Here is a 17,792-nt window from a genome sequence, read left to right as displayed (position 1 = left end):
TTGTTACGTAATGATTAACTCCCAAAGTAAGTAGTGTTGCCCATTATAGCAACATTATGATAATTGCCACTGCAGACCATTACAGGCCACTGCAAGCATTGTTCCTGCTCTATTGTAAACAATGGCTATTCAAATGGATTGGCAGATAGTCATGTTTACTGACTACTAATACAGCTTGCCTAGATCAGACCTACGTCTATAGTAGTTCATCAATTAATGTAGCATAATCTGTCAATTAAAAACCTAATACAAAAATGTACTTAGAGTGGTAGATAAGGTGATAGATAATTGACTGGCACAGATTTGGATGTGGTCAATGAATGTACAGATGTAGGATCTTAATTTGATCACCCTGTTGCAGGAGAACTTTCCTGCAATGCAGGAAATGTACAACTTGTAGTGTATTGGAGGTTTAAAAAGGCTTCTGAAGATTGTAATTTACACTTTGAAATTTCAGACTTGATATTCCCATACGAAAAATGTATCAAGCCCTACAAAAATGTACATTAATTAGAATCCACATAATAATGAACATTTCTTGTTGCTGTGGGATCCTTTTCCTGCTGTAGCAAACAGCCTCATATTAAGAACCTAGGATGAGCAGAAACTATTTATATTATTGATAATGCCCATTTTCAATAGCCTACAAGTATTTGCCACCATCTAGTGATCATTGTAATACAAGGCATAACCTTGTGTTAGTATTGAGTTGAACTATACTGAACAAAAATATAAACGCAACATGCAAGAGATTTTACTGAGTTACAGTTCATATAAGGAAATCAGTCAATTGAAATTAATTCATTAGGCCCTAATCTATGGATATCACATGACTGGGCAGGGGAGTAGCCATGTGTGGGCCTGGGAGGGCATAGGCCAACCCACTTGTGAGCAAAGCCCAGCCAATCAGAATGAGTTTTTCCCCACAAAAGGGCTTTATTATAGACGGAAATACAACTCAAATTCATCAGCTGTCCGGGTGGCTGGTCTCAGACGATCTCGCAGGTGAAGAAGTCGGATGTGGAGGTCCTGGGCTGGCGTGGTTAAACATGGTCTGCAGTTGTGAGGCCGGTTGGACGTACTGCCAAATTCTCTAAAATGACGTTGGAGGCAGCTTATGGTAGAGAAATTAACATTAAATTATCTGGCAACAGCTCTGGTGGACAGTCCTGCAGTCAGCACGCCAATTGCACGCTCCCTCAAAACTTGCGTTGTGTGACAAAACTGCACATTTTAATGACCTTTTATTGTCCCCAGCACAAGGTGCACCTGTGTAATGATTATGCTGTTTAATCAGCTTTTTGACATGACACACCTGTCATGAGCATGGATTATCTTGGGAAACGAGAAATGCTCACTAATTGGGATGAAAACAAATGTATGCACAAAATGTGAGATAAATAAGCTTTTTGTACATATAGAAAATGTAGGGATCTTTTATTTCAACTCAGGAAACATGAGACCAACACTTTACATGAGTATGTGAAGAGTCAAGAGTATGTTAAGAAGTTTGAAGTTCCTACCAAACGATATCTAATCATATCATTGTTGACCTTGTTAACTCTAATGACGACATAACTTGGCTCCGATTGGCCAGTGCTAGACATGTGACGTCCTCGGGCAGAGTTTGGTCTTGCGTAGTTTCTGAAAACTGTTACTTTGTTGCGCTGGTAAGGAACCTCTCCAACAGGTACGACTTCAATATTCCACCAGACTGTAATCTTCTTGAACATGCAAAAGTTGAGGATAGGCTATCAATCACAATCTATCATAATTGATCGAACAAATGTTTATTATTATGTAATGTGCAGGGCTTTCAATTATGTAATGCGCCCTAACTTTCCATCTTGTGTTATTTGAAACATCGAAAGCTTGCATTTAACATGAGATTCAAATTATAATCAAATGGGAATGTAGGAGTGTTGCACATATTCCTTCCAGTTTATTTGAACCACATTTTTATTAATTTTTATTAATGTATTAATTATTTGTTAGTTGTGGTTTAAATGACCTTTGGCAAGTTTTGCAATTGATTACAAATAGCAATTGCACAAGATAGCCCACAGTGCACTTTGAAACCGGTGTTGTGCCAGAACCCCTCCCCATTTCTATTTTCCTTAATTTTGTGGCTAGAGTCAAATACTTTCTGTAGCACACATCAGTCAAATACTTTCTATAGAACAAACTTCACGGCAACCGAAATGAATAATTAATGTATCTGTGTTATATTAAACATAGAGGGAGTAAAATGTTGGCAAGCAATAAACATTTCAGGGCGGCACCTTGCCGGAGACCGCACGGGGCGTCTCCGGGTGCGGGCGGGCGCTAAAGGAGGGGTTCGACCAGGGCGCCATACAAGCCAGAACCGCCACATACACTTGAAGCCAACTATCAAACAAATAGCCTAAATGAAAACTGTTGACAAAAAATGCTTTCTGCTACTAAGATCAGTGAAATGTAGGTTTAACTGACAACGAAGTGAAAGAGCAGAAATCTCAACTAGCAAGCAAGTCGAAACAATGAATAAGGGGGATTCGGGCAGGGGGGAGATCTTAGGCACAACACCGGCATTAATAACTGTTGATCCTTGCTCTGTTCAACCTGTCTCTGTCATTCCATGCGCTTCAATGAACTCTCCCTGAATGTGGTTGATCTTAAAAGTATTTTCCTGATTATCTTATAGCTACAATAATGTTATTACTATAAGCTACTGTTATAAGATGCATATTAGTGATGAACTGTAAAAGGCAGGTGCTATCATCCCACATGATTTATGTCGAACCTCATATTGTGTAATGAGCGTATTTCTGTAACTTCCCGTGATGACCCTGGCATTTTGTTTGGTATACTGAGGAATGGGGGGGTGGAGCTGGGTAGATGTGACTAGGGCTGTGGTGGTCACGACATTTCGTCAGCCAGTGATTGTTAAGCAAATAACTATTGGTCTCACAGTAATTGACCATTAAATAAACATAAACACATTTAGCATCTCCTGGCTTCCTTACATTTTAAAAAGCCGAATAAATCCATGTAATAGAGTAATAAGTCAAAGTAAATATACCTTAATAGAAAATGACCCAAGTAAAAGTGAAAGTCATCCAGTAAAATCCTACTTGAGTAAAAGTATACTTAAATATACTTAAGTATCAAAAGTAAATGTAATTGCTAAAATATATCTAAGTATCAAAAGTAAAAATATAAATAATTTCAAATTCCTTACATTAAGCAAACCACATGGCACTATTTTCTTGTTTTTTAAATTTATGGATAGCTAGGGGCACACTCCAACACTCAGAAATAATTTACAAACAAAGCATTTGTGTTTAGTGAGTCCTCCAGATCAGATGCAGTAGGGTTGACCAGGTATTTTCTCTTTAAGTGTGTAAATTAGACCATTTTCCTGTCCTGGCAGGAAAAGGGGGATGCTTGCAACATCTCAAGACATCAGTCAGGAAGTTAAAGCTTGGTCTCAAATGGGTCTTCCAAATGGACAATGATCCCAAGCATACTTCCAAAGTTGGGGCAAAATGGCTTAAGGACAACAAAGTCAAGGTATTGGAGTGGTCATCACAAAACCCTGACCTCAATCCTATAGAAAATTTGTGGGCACAACTGAAAAAGTATGTGCGAGTAAGGAGGCCTACAAACTTGACTCAGTTACATCATCTCTGTCAGGAGGAATGGGACAAAATTTACCCAACTTATTGTGAGAAAATTGTGGAAGGCTACCCGAAATGTTTGACCCAAGTTAAACAATTTAAAGGCAATGCTACCAAATACTAACTGAGTGTATGTAAACGTCTGACCCACTGGGAATGTGATGAAAGAAATAAAAGCTGTAATAAATCATTCTCTCTACTATTATTCGAACATTTCACATTCTTAAAATAAAGTAATGATCCTAACTGACCTAAGACAGGGAAGTTTTACTCAGATTAAATGTCTGGAATTGTCAAAAAAACGAGTTTAAATGTATTTAAATGAGTTTAAGGTGTATGTAAACTTCCGAAATCAACTGTACATTTGTCTTATTTTATTGAGTTTGGTCTATTTGCCATATATAATCATAGGAAGTTGGCTTCCGAACCCAAAAGTCAGTGAACCATGTGCAAATGGCATATATAATGTCGAGATGGCCTATATACTGACCAAATTATGTATATATCACTATGTTAAGCCCTGAATCAACCTATAAGGTCTATTTGTCATGTTTGGTCATAGGAAGCCAGCATTTGTCATTGGTGTTGATTCAGCATGTCCATTTTGTAATGGGAAGTCCTTATGGATATACATTGGCAATGGACACTGTCAACTTGCAGAAGAGCATGTTCACACTGACATTATAGCATATGTGCAATGGACACAGTCCATTCTCTCGTGGTAAATCCCTCATTAAAAACATTGGAAATGTACACTGTTGATTTCAGCCCGTCCATTTGGTGATGGTAAATCCCTCATTAAAAACATTGGAAATGTACAAATGTACATTGTCCACTTGCAATGTATTACAATAGGCATTTACCATCACAAATTGGACATGCTCTAATATACTGCTGAAATGCCCAATTGTCTGGCTCGTTGAACTCGGGATGGCCTAGCAGTGATAGTGGTTCCACTCCATCGCTTGTTGGTGTTGATTTCAGCCTGTCCATTTGGTGATGGTAAATCCCTCATTAAATACATTGGAAATGTACACTGCCCATTTGCAATATAAAATGTACAATGCCAATATATTATACTGCCATCAAGTCAGCCATCAGTCAATAAGATATCATTCTGACAACAAACTTATACATACTGACACCAAACTCACTTTGTCCAAATCTTTTGGAAGCCAACTATCACATATTTCAGAGCCGGCCCACAATTCGTTGCTCCTTCTGTTAAAGCCATAAAAAAAAACATAAAAAACATAGTTACATTTGAGCTGTGGGTCCAGTTCTGACATTATGTGTAGGCCTAGCTGAGGCGACCTGAATCCTGAGTTTCGGATCTATAGGTCATTCAGAACCCGAGCAGCGACCTTAATTAGTGCTGAAAATGCACTTTCTCATTGCTACGTAGTCCCTGAAAGAGCTATCGGCCAGAAACTTGTATGGTCCATCTCTATGGGCCGAGGCGGTTTCAATGCACCAAGTCTTGTGATTCTGGGACTTTTCTAAATGTCGTCATTTTCGAATTGAAGATATTGCAAATGGACAAGGCTGTTTCTCGGCCTGAGAACCTTCTAGAGCTACATATCTCACTGTGCACTACTGGCTTAAGCTTTAGAACAGGTTTATAAAGTTTCAGAGCTCTAGGTCTAGCGGTTCTTTGATGGTTCGAATGCCGATAACTATTGCAGGCTCTGTGTGTCTGTAAGCCCCACACTGTGTCTCACCATGTTTGTTTTAGCATCATGAAATGGACGTTGTACGATTTCTCATAAACTACGATAGATAAATGGCTGGTTCTATTTTTCCTTACACAGTAGGTTTATGTACTTTGACGTGAAGTGGTCAAATTAGTGCTGTATTACCGTTTTCAACCTTTAATCGCACAAAATGTGCATTAACTCAAAGAGCGTTGTGGCCTCGACGCCACCACTGTGCTCACCGAGTTTCGTCTTTGAAGTCTTTTCCATTTACGAGAAACGGCCATGTCCATTTGGTGATGAAATATCCATTTGCAATATACAGCCAGTCGCCATCTAGTAGAATTTTCCAGTACAAGATACTATTTTTTATTAAAACAAAATTATATTGCGGAACCGAGTGTCCTGGAAACTTTATTTTTGGATTTCCCGGAAGACCGGGCCCCGGAGGGCGACCCGAGGCTGTCGGCCTATTTTAACATAACCCCTGCGGACGTCTAGTAAGGGACTGTCCATTTGCCATATGGAAATCCTCATCGATCATATGGGAGATAACGCAAGGGTCCCTTCATGTATGTTAGGTCCTGAGGCTATGCCAATTGGATGTGGGCTATACTAGTTCATTTAGCAGACAATATTTACTTATAATTCCGTGGCATTATTTTATGAAGAATACAATTGAACAAAGCTGAATAAAATATAAATATTTTTTCCAAATTATTTGACAGAGTGCATGTTGAGCAGTTAACAAAGAAATAGGTACTCCTATATGGTTAATTTAGAGTTATTAATGTAACTTTAGTTGTTCTACAAATGTTGGGCTATTTGTTTAGATGTTTAATACATTGTAAGGTTGCATAATGAGACTCTAATGACGATTTGAAAAAAGTCGCTTAAAAGGCATGAGCTCTGCTTTGTTTTTTACGCAGGGTGTACACACTCCAATAGTAACTCATTCCCAATATGACAAGCACTTGATAATGCCTCGAATTTCACAGCGGCATCCTCTTTGTGACTGTAATGCACCTTTAGAAAATCCATGCTTTTTGAGACCCAGAGTGCTGCGTTGTGCCCTTCTCCCTGAGTGTGCTGTGCAATCTACAAGGCTCTCCGTCACTTGATCGGGTCATTCTCACAGGCTACAAGTTAAGACAGACCCATCGGGGACGCAACTGTGTGCATCCTTATCCAATTCCGAGGTGCATATTGAAGATATTGGAAGAACTGTCCACATTTACTTTTCGTCAGCCAACAAGATGAGTAGACCAAACGAACAGCAAAATCACTAGCCTATGTCTACTATCCCCCATAGAACAAAAGTCGACTATTCAATTCTGTGCGAGAAATAAATATTCAAAACATAGTCTGGGACAGTTGTGGGATGCGATAGATCCCAAATTAATACAACTAGCATCTAAAAAAAACTGTTTTATGCAATGTGGCTGACACAACAGATCAGAACCTTTAGCTTAAAATGTTGATAAACAAGCGATGACTTATTAAAAGGCTGTCTGTCTCATCCTGTCCCAGACATGTTTCTGTACCTCCTTGGACTGGTGGTGTTTTACTACCTGTACCGCTGGTTCCGGGAGATCCCCAGAGTCCCAGACAAAGGAGACAAATATGTCTACATCACGGGGTGTGACTCTGGTTTCGGCAACCTACTGGCCAGACATCTGGACGAGCTGGGTTTCTGTGTGATCGCATCCTGCTTCACAGAGAAGGGAGAGGAAGATCTGAGGAAGGCCTGTTCAGGCAGATTCACCACCCTCCACCTGGATGTCAAAAAGAACGAGAGTGTCGACAAAGCAGCCGCTTTGATTAAAGACAAAGTTGGGGCTAGGGGTGAGTGTCAGTGTTTATATTGAAAAGCAAACAGTCCTATCATCATCATTTGTTTCAAGTTATACCAGTCAAATTATGCAATATTACCAGTTCAGTTGACATTCATGTTAGTGCCGGAATCTTTGTCCTTATGTCTCTCCTCTTCTTACCAAACACCTGTGAATATAATGGCTGTTCATAGAGCTACCTAATGACCTGTCACCTTCTAGGCCTGTGGGCTGTGGTGAACAACGCAGGTGTGGCCATCCCCTCGGCCCCCTGTGATTGGCTGACCATTGATGACTACAAGTCCATGTTGGACGTGAACCTGAACGGGGTCATCGCAGTCACCCTGAGTGTGCTACCCCTCATCAAGAAGGCCAGGGGTCGCGTGGTCAACGTAGCCAGTGTGTTCGGCAGGATCAGTCCAGTCGGAGGACCTTACACTGTGTCTAAGTATGGAGTGGAGGCCTTCAATGACAGTCTCAGGTGAAACAAGAACATAAAAAAATATCCATGCCAGATTTTTTTATCAGTGTTTAAAAAAAAATGTTTTACATATATTCAGTAATCTAGCAATGGTGAACCATAAGCAATACAACTTTGACTGTTTGACTTGATGAAACTATAAAAACCTGTAACAGAAGTTGTTACCTTGTTTTTCAGGAGAAACATGGTACCTTTCGGAGTCAAAGTCCTCTGCATTGAGCCAGGCTTTTTCAAGACCACCGTGACTGACTCGATAGTCCTGGGGAAAAGCATCAAGCAGCTGTGGGAGAAGATGCCACAAGAAGTCAGAGATGATTATGGACCTGATTATTTGGACAAGGGTAAATAGGAGTTTTATTTTCTTACATTCTGGAATGTATTCATTTACACAAATGTTTTATTTATCCTATGCAAAATGTGGCCATTTTTTTTTATTCTGTCTGCCCACTGACACCCAGTCTTTCAAAGGATTTGATCTATTCAGAAAGCATTATTCACCTGATGTTCTAGTGAAAGTGGCCATCTTGAATAGCTAAAGACAAACATGTAACATGGTTCCTAACCTTCCCTGTCCCTTCTAGTGGACGTGATGATGAGGGAGAAGCTTGCCAAGATGTCTGACACTGACCTGATGAAGGTGGTGAGCTGTATGGAGCATGCTATCTCTGCAGTCCGTCCTCGCACCCGTTACTCACCAGGGTGGGACGCCAAGCTCTTCTGGATCCCCATGTCCTACATGCCAACCAGGTTCACTGACTGGCTACTGCTCAAGGAAGCCATCCTACCAGCCAAGGCTGTCAACTAAGGCTGATTCAAGATTGTCAGTGTTTATGCTGTCAGAACAAATACTTTATTGTGCTGTGCTACTGATTGTCTTTAATGAATATAACACTTTTGTACCCTACGGTCTGCAGGGCGAAATACAGTATGATGTAAGCTTTGCTAGACATTGATTAACCTCTGACCTGTAACAAAAAAATAAAAGCCATAATTGATATTTGGTTGCACTTGTTTCCCCTCTTTTATTCAGTGCATTCTCTATGCCAGTATCAAAGATGGTGGATAACTGAAGATAGTTCACGCAGGCCATTCATCATTGAAAAAAAAAAAATTCAGTTACAGTTTACTTAAGGGAATGGCTCTACCATGGACACCAATTCAATCGCAGCTGGGTCTGGTCTACTTAATTCATTGACGTCCATTGAAACAGAACATTTGTGGGATGTCTCACTTCCTCTTCCATCTCTGGCCAGTATGACATAGGCCGTGTTGGGTTGGTCTTTGAAAACTTTACAAGATAAATGGGGATTAAGATCAAGGTCTGATTTCTGCATATTGCACCTTTCACATGTCAGCAGCAAGCTATACTGAAGCATTTTACAATTACTGTAGGTAGGTCTTATAAATTACATCACTGCACGAAGAATGACAAACTTCGCTCAACTTTAACAGAGGTTTTATTTAGTCACTCAAAGCCTTTGAACGCCATCTAGTGGATCATTGCTGTAGGATGCCATTCTACAACCAGTCTGACAGCACCCAGACAGGAATAGCATTGCAACATTACATTGAAAAATGCCAAAATATACAGTAGAGACCAAACCAAAAACAAATCTTCATTCCATCTTCTTCCACTGGAAAGATTACCTATAACTTTACATGACAGGGAATTGTTGCATGTGACATTACAAATCAAGTGCTCCTTCTACACAACCCTCCATTTCTTTGCTTCTCTCTCTCCTCACAGTTAAAGATGAACTTATGCGAGATCCTTCGCCATCTGTGCGGCCTTCTCAACCACCTCCTCGATGGGTCCGACCATGTAGAAAGCCTGCTCGGGCAGGGCATCGTACTCACCTAGAGGGAAAGAATGACCATTCGCTCCAATCAGAATGTCACACCGGCAACACCAAGGATATTCATCAGTTTTAAAAAAGGTAGACGGACCAAAATGTTGCCACGAGCAGAACTGCAGATATTGCAACGAGTGAGATGCAAGACTAGGCGCATGACTCGATTGTTACATGGGAGCCACGGCACCAAAACAGCCAACTTCAACCTTGTGCGTTAACACTCTTAGTAGTTGCAGAAGTTGACCCACTAAGCTGTTTACTTCACACATCTACATCATATCGCAGAGTCCACCTTTAAAACCTAATCACAAGTACTACGTACCATTTAGAATGCTCTGGAAGCCACTGATGGTCTCCTTGAGTGGCACCAGCTTGCCAGCGTGACCAGTGAATACCTCCGCCACCTGGAAGGGCTGGGACAGGAAACGCTGGATCTTGCGGGCGCGAGAGACAATCAGCTTGTCCTCCTCAGACAACTCATCCATACCCAGGATGGCAATGATATCCTGCAGGGACTTGTAGTCCTGAGAGGGGAGAGTTGTAGGCATAATGTTAGGGGCAAGGTCGGTCATTCATCATTAGAAACTGCGTAGTGCCGCTTTCCATGTCTAGCTTGTGAAGTGTGTAACAGTTGCTTTTAAGCATCTTACGCTATTGTTAATGTGCTGTCTGCATGCTACGTGTTGATTGTCTTATGTTGCTCTGCATGTGCTCACTGTTATGGGAATTGTTTTTAGTAACCTGCCCAGGGTGTGCAGCTGAATATTTCAGGTGGCTAAATCCAGCTCTTTCCCCAACACATTGATTAATGTGCACTGTCCCTGTAAAAATAAACTCAAAGATCAGGGTGACTGGTACACTAGGGTGGCTTAAGACACTAACCTGGAGGATCTTCTGCACGCCACGAGCAACGTCATAGTGCTCAGCGCCGACAATGTTGGGGTCCATGATACGGGAGGTGGAATCCAGGGGATCCACAGCAGGATAGATACCCAGCTCAGCGATGGCACGGGACAGCACAGTGGTGGCGTCCAAGTGAGCGAAGGTGGTGGCAGGGGCAGGATCAGTCAAATCATCAGCCGGCACATAGATGGCCTTAGAGAAGACGGGTTGTTAAATTCACAGGTAGCGTTTCAGTCTTGAAGCCATGTCAGACTATTGGGTGCTACAGACTGCCATGTTAGCATGGCTCTCCAACAAGCCTATGCTGCTTGAACACCAGCTTACCTGCACAGAGGTGATGGAACCCTTCTTGGTGGTGGTGATTCTCTCCTGCATGGTACCCATGTCAGTGGCCAGGGTGGGCTGGTAACCCACAGCGGAGGGGATACGACCCAGCAGGGCAGACACCTCGGAGCCAGCCTGGGTGAAGCGGAAGATGTTGTCGATGAAGAGCAGCACATCCTGACCCTCCTGGTCACGGAAATACTCAGCCACAGTCAGACCAGTCAGAGCCACACGAGCACGGGCGCCTGGGGGCTCGTTCATTTGTCCATACACCAAAGCCACCTAGGGGTTTGGAGGAGAGGGCACCATTAGAAAACACATCTAATAGAAACTAAAGGGGAAAGGCTGATGTGAACATCAAGTGGGTAAGGAGGTCAACTTTCCAGACTGGTGATATGCTACAACGTAACTTTTTGGGTGACAATTCATAGAAATGTGAATAAGAGACTAGCCATTTTCATTGAAAGCAAGTCTAAGAAGCAGTAGATATGATCCATTTCTATGCTTCACGTTAAGTTTCTGCATCATACTTTGGTACACCAGCGTCAAACAGCTGAAAATGTTTTTGTTATGGAAAACATATTTCATAGTGGTTTAGATGGCACCATGATTCTATGCTATTTTGTCACAAACTGAAATTAGACGGACTACTCAAATATATACAGCCAGGAAACAGTGATTTCTGCACATTGCACCTTCAATTTTGACATTTAACAGTGGGTTGTCTTTCTTGTGACTGACAACTTCAAAATACCATCAGTCTGCATAAGACTCCCATAGGAGTCCAAGCCAGGGGACTGCTAAGCTATATGGAATTGCTTTATGGTCATGCCAGACCAATTGATTTTTAATTGTAACTCCTTGAAGTGTGTGTTATATATATATATATATTTTTTTTTACAAGAGATGAAAAATTTTGGCCTTATTGCTATTGGGTTATACAAACGCATTGAAAAACAGATTGTTTAGTTTTCGGGACTGTCTTCAGATATACACTACCAGTACTGTATTTGACAGGTATTAGGGGACCTTCAGAGGAGTCTTGAGGCCATCCTAGAGCAAACCATGTACGTGTTTGTGAGAGTCACCCTTACAGAGGGGTCATACTAGTGCGTATCCCAAACTGTTATGACGCTACAGACAGTTAGCAGATCTGCTGTACCAACTTTAGACAAGTCCCAAGACGTGTGTGTGTGTGTGTGTGTGTGTGTGTGTGGGCAAAACATAGTGTTCATTAGTCTCATCTTTCATTAGAGGGGTCATAATAGTATGCAGGCCAAACCAGTCGGGACACTACAGACAATTGTGAGAAGACCAATTTTCAGGATGGCTCATGGTCTGACAAACACCGCTCTAGCTTTGTCACCCTTCACTGCAGTTGCAGAAGTATTACATAGGTGGATTGATACATCTAATGCAAAAAAAACAGATCTCTAGCTTAAACTGAGAGATTATGGGGATTTTAAATGCTAATTAGTTCCCATGCGGGAGCTGACATTAAGTTTTAAAAAATAATTAAAAACCTCATCTTAAGGGTTAAATAGAGGCACCTGCTTATGACTGTCAAATGTAGCCAGTTGTTCACCTTGGAGGTGTCGTCCTTCAGGTTGATGACACCCGACTCAATCATCTCGTGGTACAAGTCATTTCCTTCGCGGGTACGCTCTCCCACTCCGGCAAACACAGAGTAACCACCATGGGCCTTGGCCACATTGTTAATCAGCTCCATGATCAACACAGTCTTGCCTACACCAGCCCCACCGAACAGACCTATAGAAAAGGGCACAATTTGCTTTCATTAAACATTAGCTAAATATTTGCAAATATGTGAAAGAATGATGTCAGTTGTCCCACATACCAATTTTGCCTCCCTTGGCGTAGGGAGCCAGCAAATCTACCACCTTGATGCCAGTAACCAGGATCTCCTGCTCCACACTCATGTCAGTGAACTCTGGGGCCTCAGCGTGGATGGCAGCAGTCCTAAAATAAATATAAAGATTAGAGACAATACTTGACCTGAACAAACAATTTCCAATTGCTTATCATTCAGACAGACTCAAGCCTGTTCTTCGAATCATGCATAAAAAAAATATTGATTTCCTTAATTGTTGTGTTTACCATTTCTAAACCTATTAAGAATTGGCTGATAGACAAAGTGCTTACTGCTTGGTGGAGATTGGTCCCCTCTCATCAATGGGCTCTCCAATGACATTCATGATTCTGCCTAGGGTCTCGGGACCTACTGGGATTCTGATGGGATCGCCAGTGTCCACAACCTTCTGTCCACGGACAAGACCTTCTGTACCATCCATGGCAATGGTACGCACAGTGTTCTCACCTGAAAGTTGACAACTTATTGGGGAGCAATTCAAATAATATCTGAGCTGGATGTTACCAATTATGCAATGTTGGTACAATGCCTTTGCAAAACGATTACTGCATTTACACAATTATGATATTTTGCCCAATTATTAGCAAAAGGGTCAATCTGATTGTTCAAAAGACCAGGAAAAAGATATGAATTATGCTGCCTCTAAACGCAGGCTAACATTTATTACTTACCAAGATGTTGTGCCACCTCCAGCACTAGCCTGGACTCACGCCCAGCGACTTCCAGGGCATTGAGGATGGGTGGGAGGCCCTCATCGAACTGGACGTCGACGACGGCACCGATGACCGCTACGATCCTGCCATGGGCGAAGGCGGCAGCAGCAGCAGGTGCAGAGTAGTCTCTGCCTGTAAAAGTAAACCAATGTAAGAATGCATTGACCCAGAACCACATGACCTTGCAGTGAATGAACTAATAAGACGCAGTGATGTCTGCTGACCATTGTCAAGCTAGCCTACAAAATGATGAGATATACATTTAATAATATCACCTGTGTTGCTAGCTATGTGCGCAAGAGCAAAGAACCAGACTGACTCAATGTCATGTATTTTCGGCCATGTTGTGTAGGATAATCAGTTACAGCTCATTCATTAAAGTCATCAACTAACGTCAGCTTGTTACCAAATTCATATTAAACGACTCCCTTCGAAAAACGACAAAATGTCTAGGCAACCAAGTAACGTTAAGCTAAGGTGATAGTTATACTTCTGCAACTTGGCCTAATCAGTTAACGTTAGCTAGGTGACAGATGGCTAGCAAACTAGATACGTTAGCCAGACAACGTATGACGAAAACAAAGTTGGCAAATTTATACCTAGTTAAAGCAAAACATTTAGAAATGAATTTCTACTCCAACGCTATTTGACTAGTTAGCGTCAGTGACAGTCATTCAATGCCAGTTAGCTGGCCAGCCGCAGTACGCACTCGCTAGCCTCCAAACCTCATGTCATGACATACTAAGGTCATTTCTATTTGCACAAAAATCATGCCACGCAGCTATATGTACTTGGGTCACATAGGACTATAGCAATTAAATTGAATACATGACACACGTTTCACGCTCAATATTAAATCAGTAGACGAAATTATAGATTTAAAAAAAAAAGTGAGGCCTGCTACACTGAAGGAAGCCAGCTTGTTGCTTTAGGCTAACGTTAACTAGCAGTTAGCCTAATACCAGGTCCGCGCCAAAGAGCGTTTATTTTTCAATGAATTAGCTACCCCTGCAAAACTTACGTCCAAGGACAGATGGCGATCCAACAAGGGCCTTCAGGGGCTGGACCCCAGGCTTAAGTGCCTGGAGAGCCCCGGTGCAGCAGCGTCCCACAGCTCCTAACATTGTCAAAATGGCTGAAGGTGGAAAGAGACGAAACGACTTGTGCCTTTATAATGAATGAATGTGAGCTGAACTGAGCGTGCGCGCAGGCAAACTGAGCAGGCGCACTTCGTGACATCCGTCCAGCTGATTAGTATTGCATTGATATGACTGTCATAAGCTACAATACATTGTGATTGTCTTTCAAACGTTACAAATTATTTATCATGTCAATGCAGCAAGAATAATAATGCACAGTGTTCTAACAACCCAGACAACAACAGATACAAACTCAAGGTCACTACAGAATAGAGATACTACATGGGAGAACACTGTGAGGATTCTGGAAGGATCTGGTGTAATTTATGTTTAACCAAACCAAAAGTGTGTGTGTGTGTGTGTGTGTGTGTGTGTGTGTGTGTGTGTGTGTGTGTGTGTGTGTGTAGCATGTGAAGAGGGCACAACAACACATTTTCCCCCTCAAGAGACTGAAAAAATTTGGAATGGGTCCCCAGATTTGGCATGGGTCCCCAGAAAGTTCTACAGCTGCACCCTCGAGAGCATCCTGACCAGTTGCATCACCGCCGGGTATAGCAACTGCTCGGCATCTGACCGTAAGGCGCTACAGAGGGTAGTGGATATGGCCCAGTACATCACTGTGGCCAAGCGTCCTGCCATCCAGGACCTATATGCTAGGAGGTGTCAGAAGAAAGCCCCAAAAATTGTCATAGACTGTTTTCTCTGCTACCACACAGCAAGCGGTACCGGAGCGCCAAGCATAGGACCAAAATGCTCCTTAACAGCTTCTACCCCCAAGCCATAAGACTGCTGAACAATTAATCAAATGGCCACCGGACTATTTACACTGACCCCCCACCCCACTGCTGCTACTCGCTGTTTATTATCTATGCACAGTCACTTCACCCCTACCTACAGTCGTGGCCAAAAGTTTTGAGAATGACACAAATATTAATTTTCACAAAGTTTGCTGATTCAGTGTCTTTAGATATTTTTGTCAGATGTTACTATGGAATACTGAAGTATAATTACAAGCATTTCATAAGTGTCAAAGGCTATTATTGACAATTACATGAAGTTGATGCAAAGAGTCAATATTTGCAGTGTTGACCCTTCTTTTTCAAGACCTCTGCAATCCTCCCTGGCATGCTGTCAATTAACTTCTGGGCCACATCCTGACTGATGGAAGCCCATTCTTACATAATCAATGCTTGGCGTTTGTCAGAATTTGTGGGTTTTTGTTTGCCTAATGATCCTTTTGAGGATTGACCACAAGTTCTCAATGGGATTAAGGTCTGGGGAGTTTCCTGGCCACGGACCCAAAATATCGATGTTTTGTTCCCCCGAGCAACTTAGTTATCACTTTTGCCTTATGGCAAGGAGCGCCATCATGCTGGAAAAGGCATTGTTCGTCACCAAACTGCTCCTGGATGGTTGGGAGAAGTTGCTCTCGGAGGATGTGTTGGTACCATTCTTTATTCATGGCTGTGTTCTTAGGCAAAATTGTGAGTGAGCCCACTCCCTTGGCTGAGAAGCAACCCCACACATGAATGGTGTCAGGATGCTTTACTGTTGGCATAACACAGGACTGATGGTAGCGCTCACCTTGTCTTCTCCAAACAAGCTTTTTTCCGGATGCCTCAAACAATCGGAAAGGGGATACATCAGAGAAAATGACTTTACCCCGGTCCTCAGCAGGCCAATCCCTGTACCTTTTGCAGAATATCAGTCTGTCCCTGATGTTTTTCCTGGAGAGAAGTGGCTTCTTTGCTGCCCTTCTTGACACCAGGCCATCCTCCAAAAGTCTTCGTTTCACTGTGTGTGCAGATGCACTCACACCTGCCTGCTGCCATTTCTGAGAAAGCTCTGTACTGGTGGTGTCCCGATCCCGCAGTGGAATCCGCCTTAGGAGACGGTCCTGGCGCTTGCTGAACTTTCTTGGGCGCCCTGAAGCCTTCTTCACAACAACTGAACCACTCTCCTTGACGTTCTTGATGATCTGACGAATGGTTGATTTCGGTGCAATCTTACTGGCAGCAATATCCTTGCCTGTGAAGCTCTTTTTGTGCAAAGCAATGATGACGGCACTTAACCATGGGTGACAGAGGAAGAAAAATTATTCCAAGCACCACCCACCTTTTGAAGCTTCCAGTCTGTTATTTGAACTCATTCAGCATGACCGAGTGATCTCCAGCCTTGTCCTCGTCAACACTCACACCTGTGTTAACGAGAGACATGATGTCAGCTGGTCCTTTTGTGGCAGGGCTGAAATGCAGTGGAAATGTTTTTTGGGGGGATTCAGTTTATTTGCATGGCAAAGAGGGACTTTGCAATTAATTGCAATTCATCTGATCACTCTTCATAACATTCTGGAGTATATGCAAATTGCCATCATACAAACTGATGCAGCAGACTTTGTGAAAATTAATATTTGTGTCATTCTCAAAACGTTTGGCCACAACTGTACATGTCCAAATTATTATATTGTGTTATCTTTTATTATTTTTTATCTTAGTTTATTTGGTAAATAATTTCTTAGCTCTTTCATGAACTGCACTGTTGGTTAAGGGCTTGTAAGTAAGCATTTCAAGGTAATACATGTTGTATTCGGACGCATTTGACAAATAAAGTTTGATTTGATTTGAGTCTGCATAATGCAGCAAGTGAATATTCATTTTTTCAAAACACAGCAACACACACATACACAGCTCCACACCCCCGACTGTGTTTAGAACAGTATGTACACTGTGCACAAGCTCAATTTCAGCACGTACACTGTCTTTCCACTAGAGTGTGGGGCTGCACTAGAAATGTTGGTCCTTTGTCTCCATCCTCATCCTTGGCAGGTAGCCTAGTGGTTAGAGCTTTGGGCCAGTAACCGAAAGGTTGCTGGATTGAATCCCTGAGCTGACAAGGTAGAAATCTGTCGTTTTGCTCCTGAACAAGGCACTTAACCCACTGTTCTCCGGTAGGCCATCATTGTAAATAAGAATTTGTTCTTAGCTGACTTGCCTAGTTAAATGAAGGTGCTGACCTGTTGCACCCTCTACAACCACTGTGATTATTATTACTTGACCCTGCTGGTCATCTATGAACGTTTGAACATCTTGGCCATGTACTGTTATAATCGCCACCTGGTACAACCAGAAAAGGACTGGCCACCCCTCAGAGCCTGGTTCTTCTCTAGGTTTCTTCCTAGGTTCCTTCCTTTTAGGGAGTTTTTCCTAGCCACCGTGCTTCTACATCTGCATTGCTTGCTGTTTGGGGTTTTAGGCTGGGTTTCTGTACAGCACTTTGTGACATCGGCTGAGGTAAAAGGGCTTT

At 42.2% G+C, this 17,792-nt stretch overlaps 2 protein-coding genes across 2 annotated transcripts; one reads left to right on the top strand and one right to left on the bottom strand.

The window, feature by feature from the left end:
* The first annotated feature begins 1,595 nt into the window (after positions 1–1,595).
* On the top strand, positions 1,596–8,663 carry LOC139412985 (retinol dehydrogenase 7-like). The gene is made up of 5 exons (XM_071159922.1): positions 1,596–1,690; positions 6,884–7,198; positions 7,408–7,666; positions 7,844–8,007; positions 8,248–8,663. The coding sequence occupies exons 2-5, from the start codon at positions 6,886–6,888 to the stop codon at positions 8,469–8,471; spliced, it is 960 nt and encodes a 319-aa protein (XP_071016023.1). The 5' UTR covers positions 1,596–1,690; positions 6,884–6,885; the 3' UTR covers positions 8,472–8,663.
* A 442-nt stretch (positions 8,664–9,105) lies between these two features.
* Positions 9,106–14,570, bottom strand: LOC139412984 (ATP synthase subunit beta, mitochondrial-like). Its single transcript, XM_071159921.1, has 9 exons — positions 14,372–14,570; positions 13,309–13,482; positions 12,910–13,084; positions 12,605–12,726; positions 12,332–12,516; positions 10,747–11,028; positions 10,402–10,614; positions 9,842–10,043; positions 9,106–9,523 (listed from the first exon to the last, which is right to left on the bottom strand). The coding sequence occupies exons 1-9, from the start codon at positions 14,472–14,474 to the stop codon at positions 9,426–9,428; spliced, it is 1,554 nt and encodes a 517-aa protein (XP_071016022.1). The 5' UTR covers positions 14,475–14,570; the 3' UTR covers positions 9,106–9,425.
* Between the last annotated feature and the right edge of the window lie 3,222 nt (positions 14,571–17,792).

The sequence above is a fragment of the Oncorhynchus clarkii genome, chromosome 7, assembly GCF_045791955.1.
Source record: "Oncorhynchus clarkii lewisi isolate Uvic-CL-2024 chromosome 7, UVic_Ocla_1.0, whole genome shotgun sequence".
NCBI classification, from domain to species: Eukaryota; Metazoa; Chordata; class Actinopteri; order Salmoniformes; family Salmonidae; genus Oncorhynchus; species Oncorhynchus clarkii.
The sequence above is the reverse complement of the archived record's forward strand: the minus strand, read 5'-3'. Positions and strand labels throughout refer to the sequence as shown.

Excerpts from the sequence above, each read along its gene's own strand:
- LOC139412984 (XM_071159921.1), bottom strand. The coding sequence starts at position 14,474 with ATGTTAGGAGCTGTGGGACGCTGCTGCACCGGGGCTCTCCAGGCACTT. Across the intron at positions 11,029-12,331 it reads TGAAGGACGACACCTCCAAG|GTGGCTTTGGTGTATGGACA; the intron begins GTGAACAACTGG and ends CCAAACCCCTAG. Across the intron at positions 10,615-10,746 it reads GTTCCATCACCTCTGTGCAG|GCCATCTATGTGCCGGCTGA; the intron begins GTAAGCTGGTGT and ends GTCTTCTCTAAG.
- LOC139412985 (XM_071159922.1), top strand. The coding sequence starts at position 6,886 with ATGTTTCTGTACCTCCTTGGACTGGTGGTGTTTTACTACCTGTACCGC. Across the intron at positions 7,199-7,407 it reads AGACAAAGTTGGGGCTAGGG|GCCTGTGGGCTGTGGTGAAC; the intron begins GTGAGTGTCAGT and ends GTCACCTTCTAG. Across the intron at positions 8,008-8,247 it reads ACCTGATTATTTGGACAAGG|TGGACGTGATGATGAGGGAG; the intron begins GTAAATAGGAGT and ends TGTCCCTTCTAG.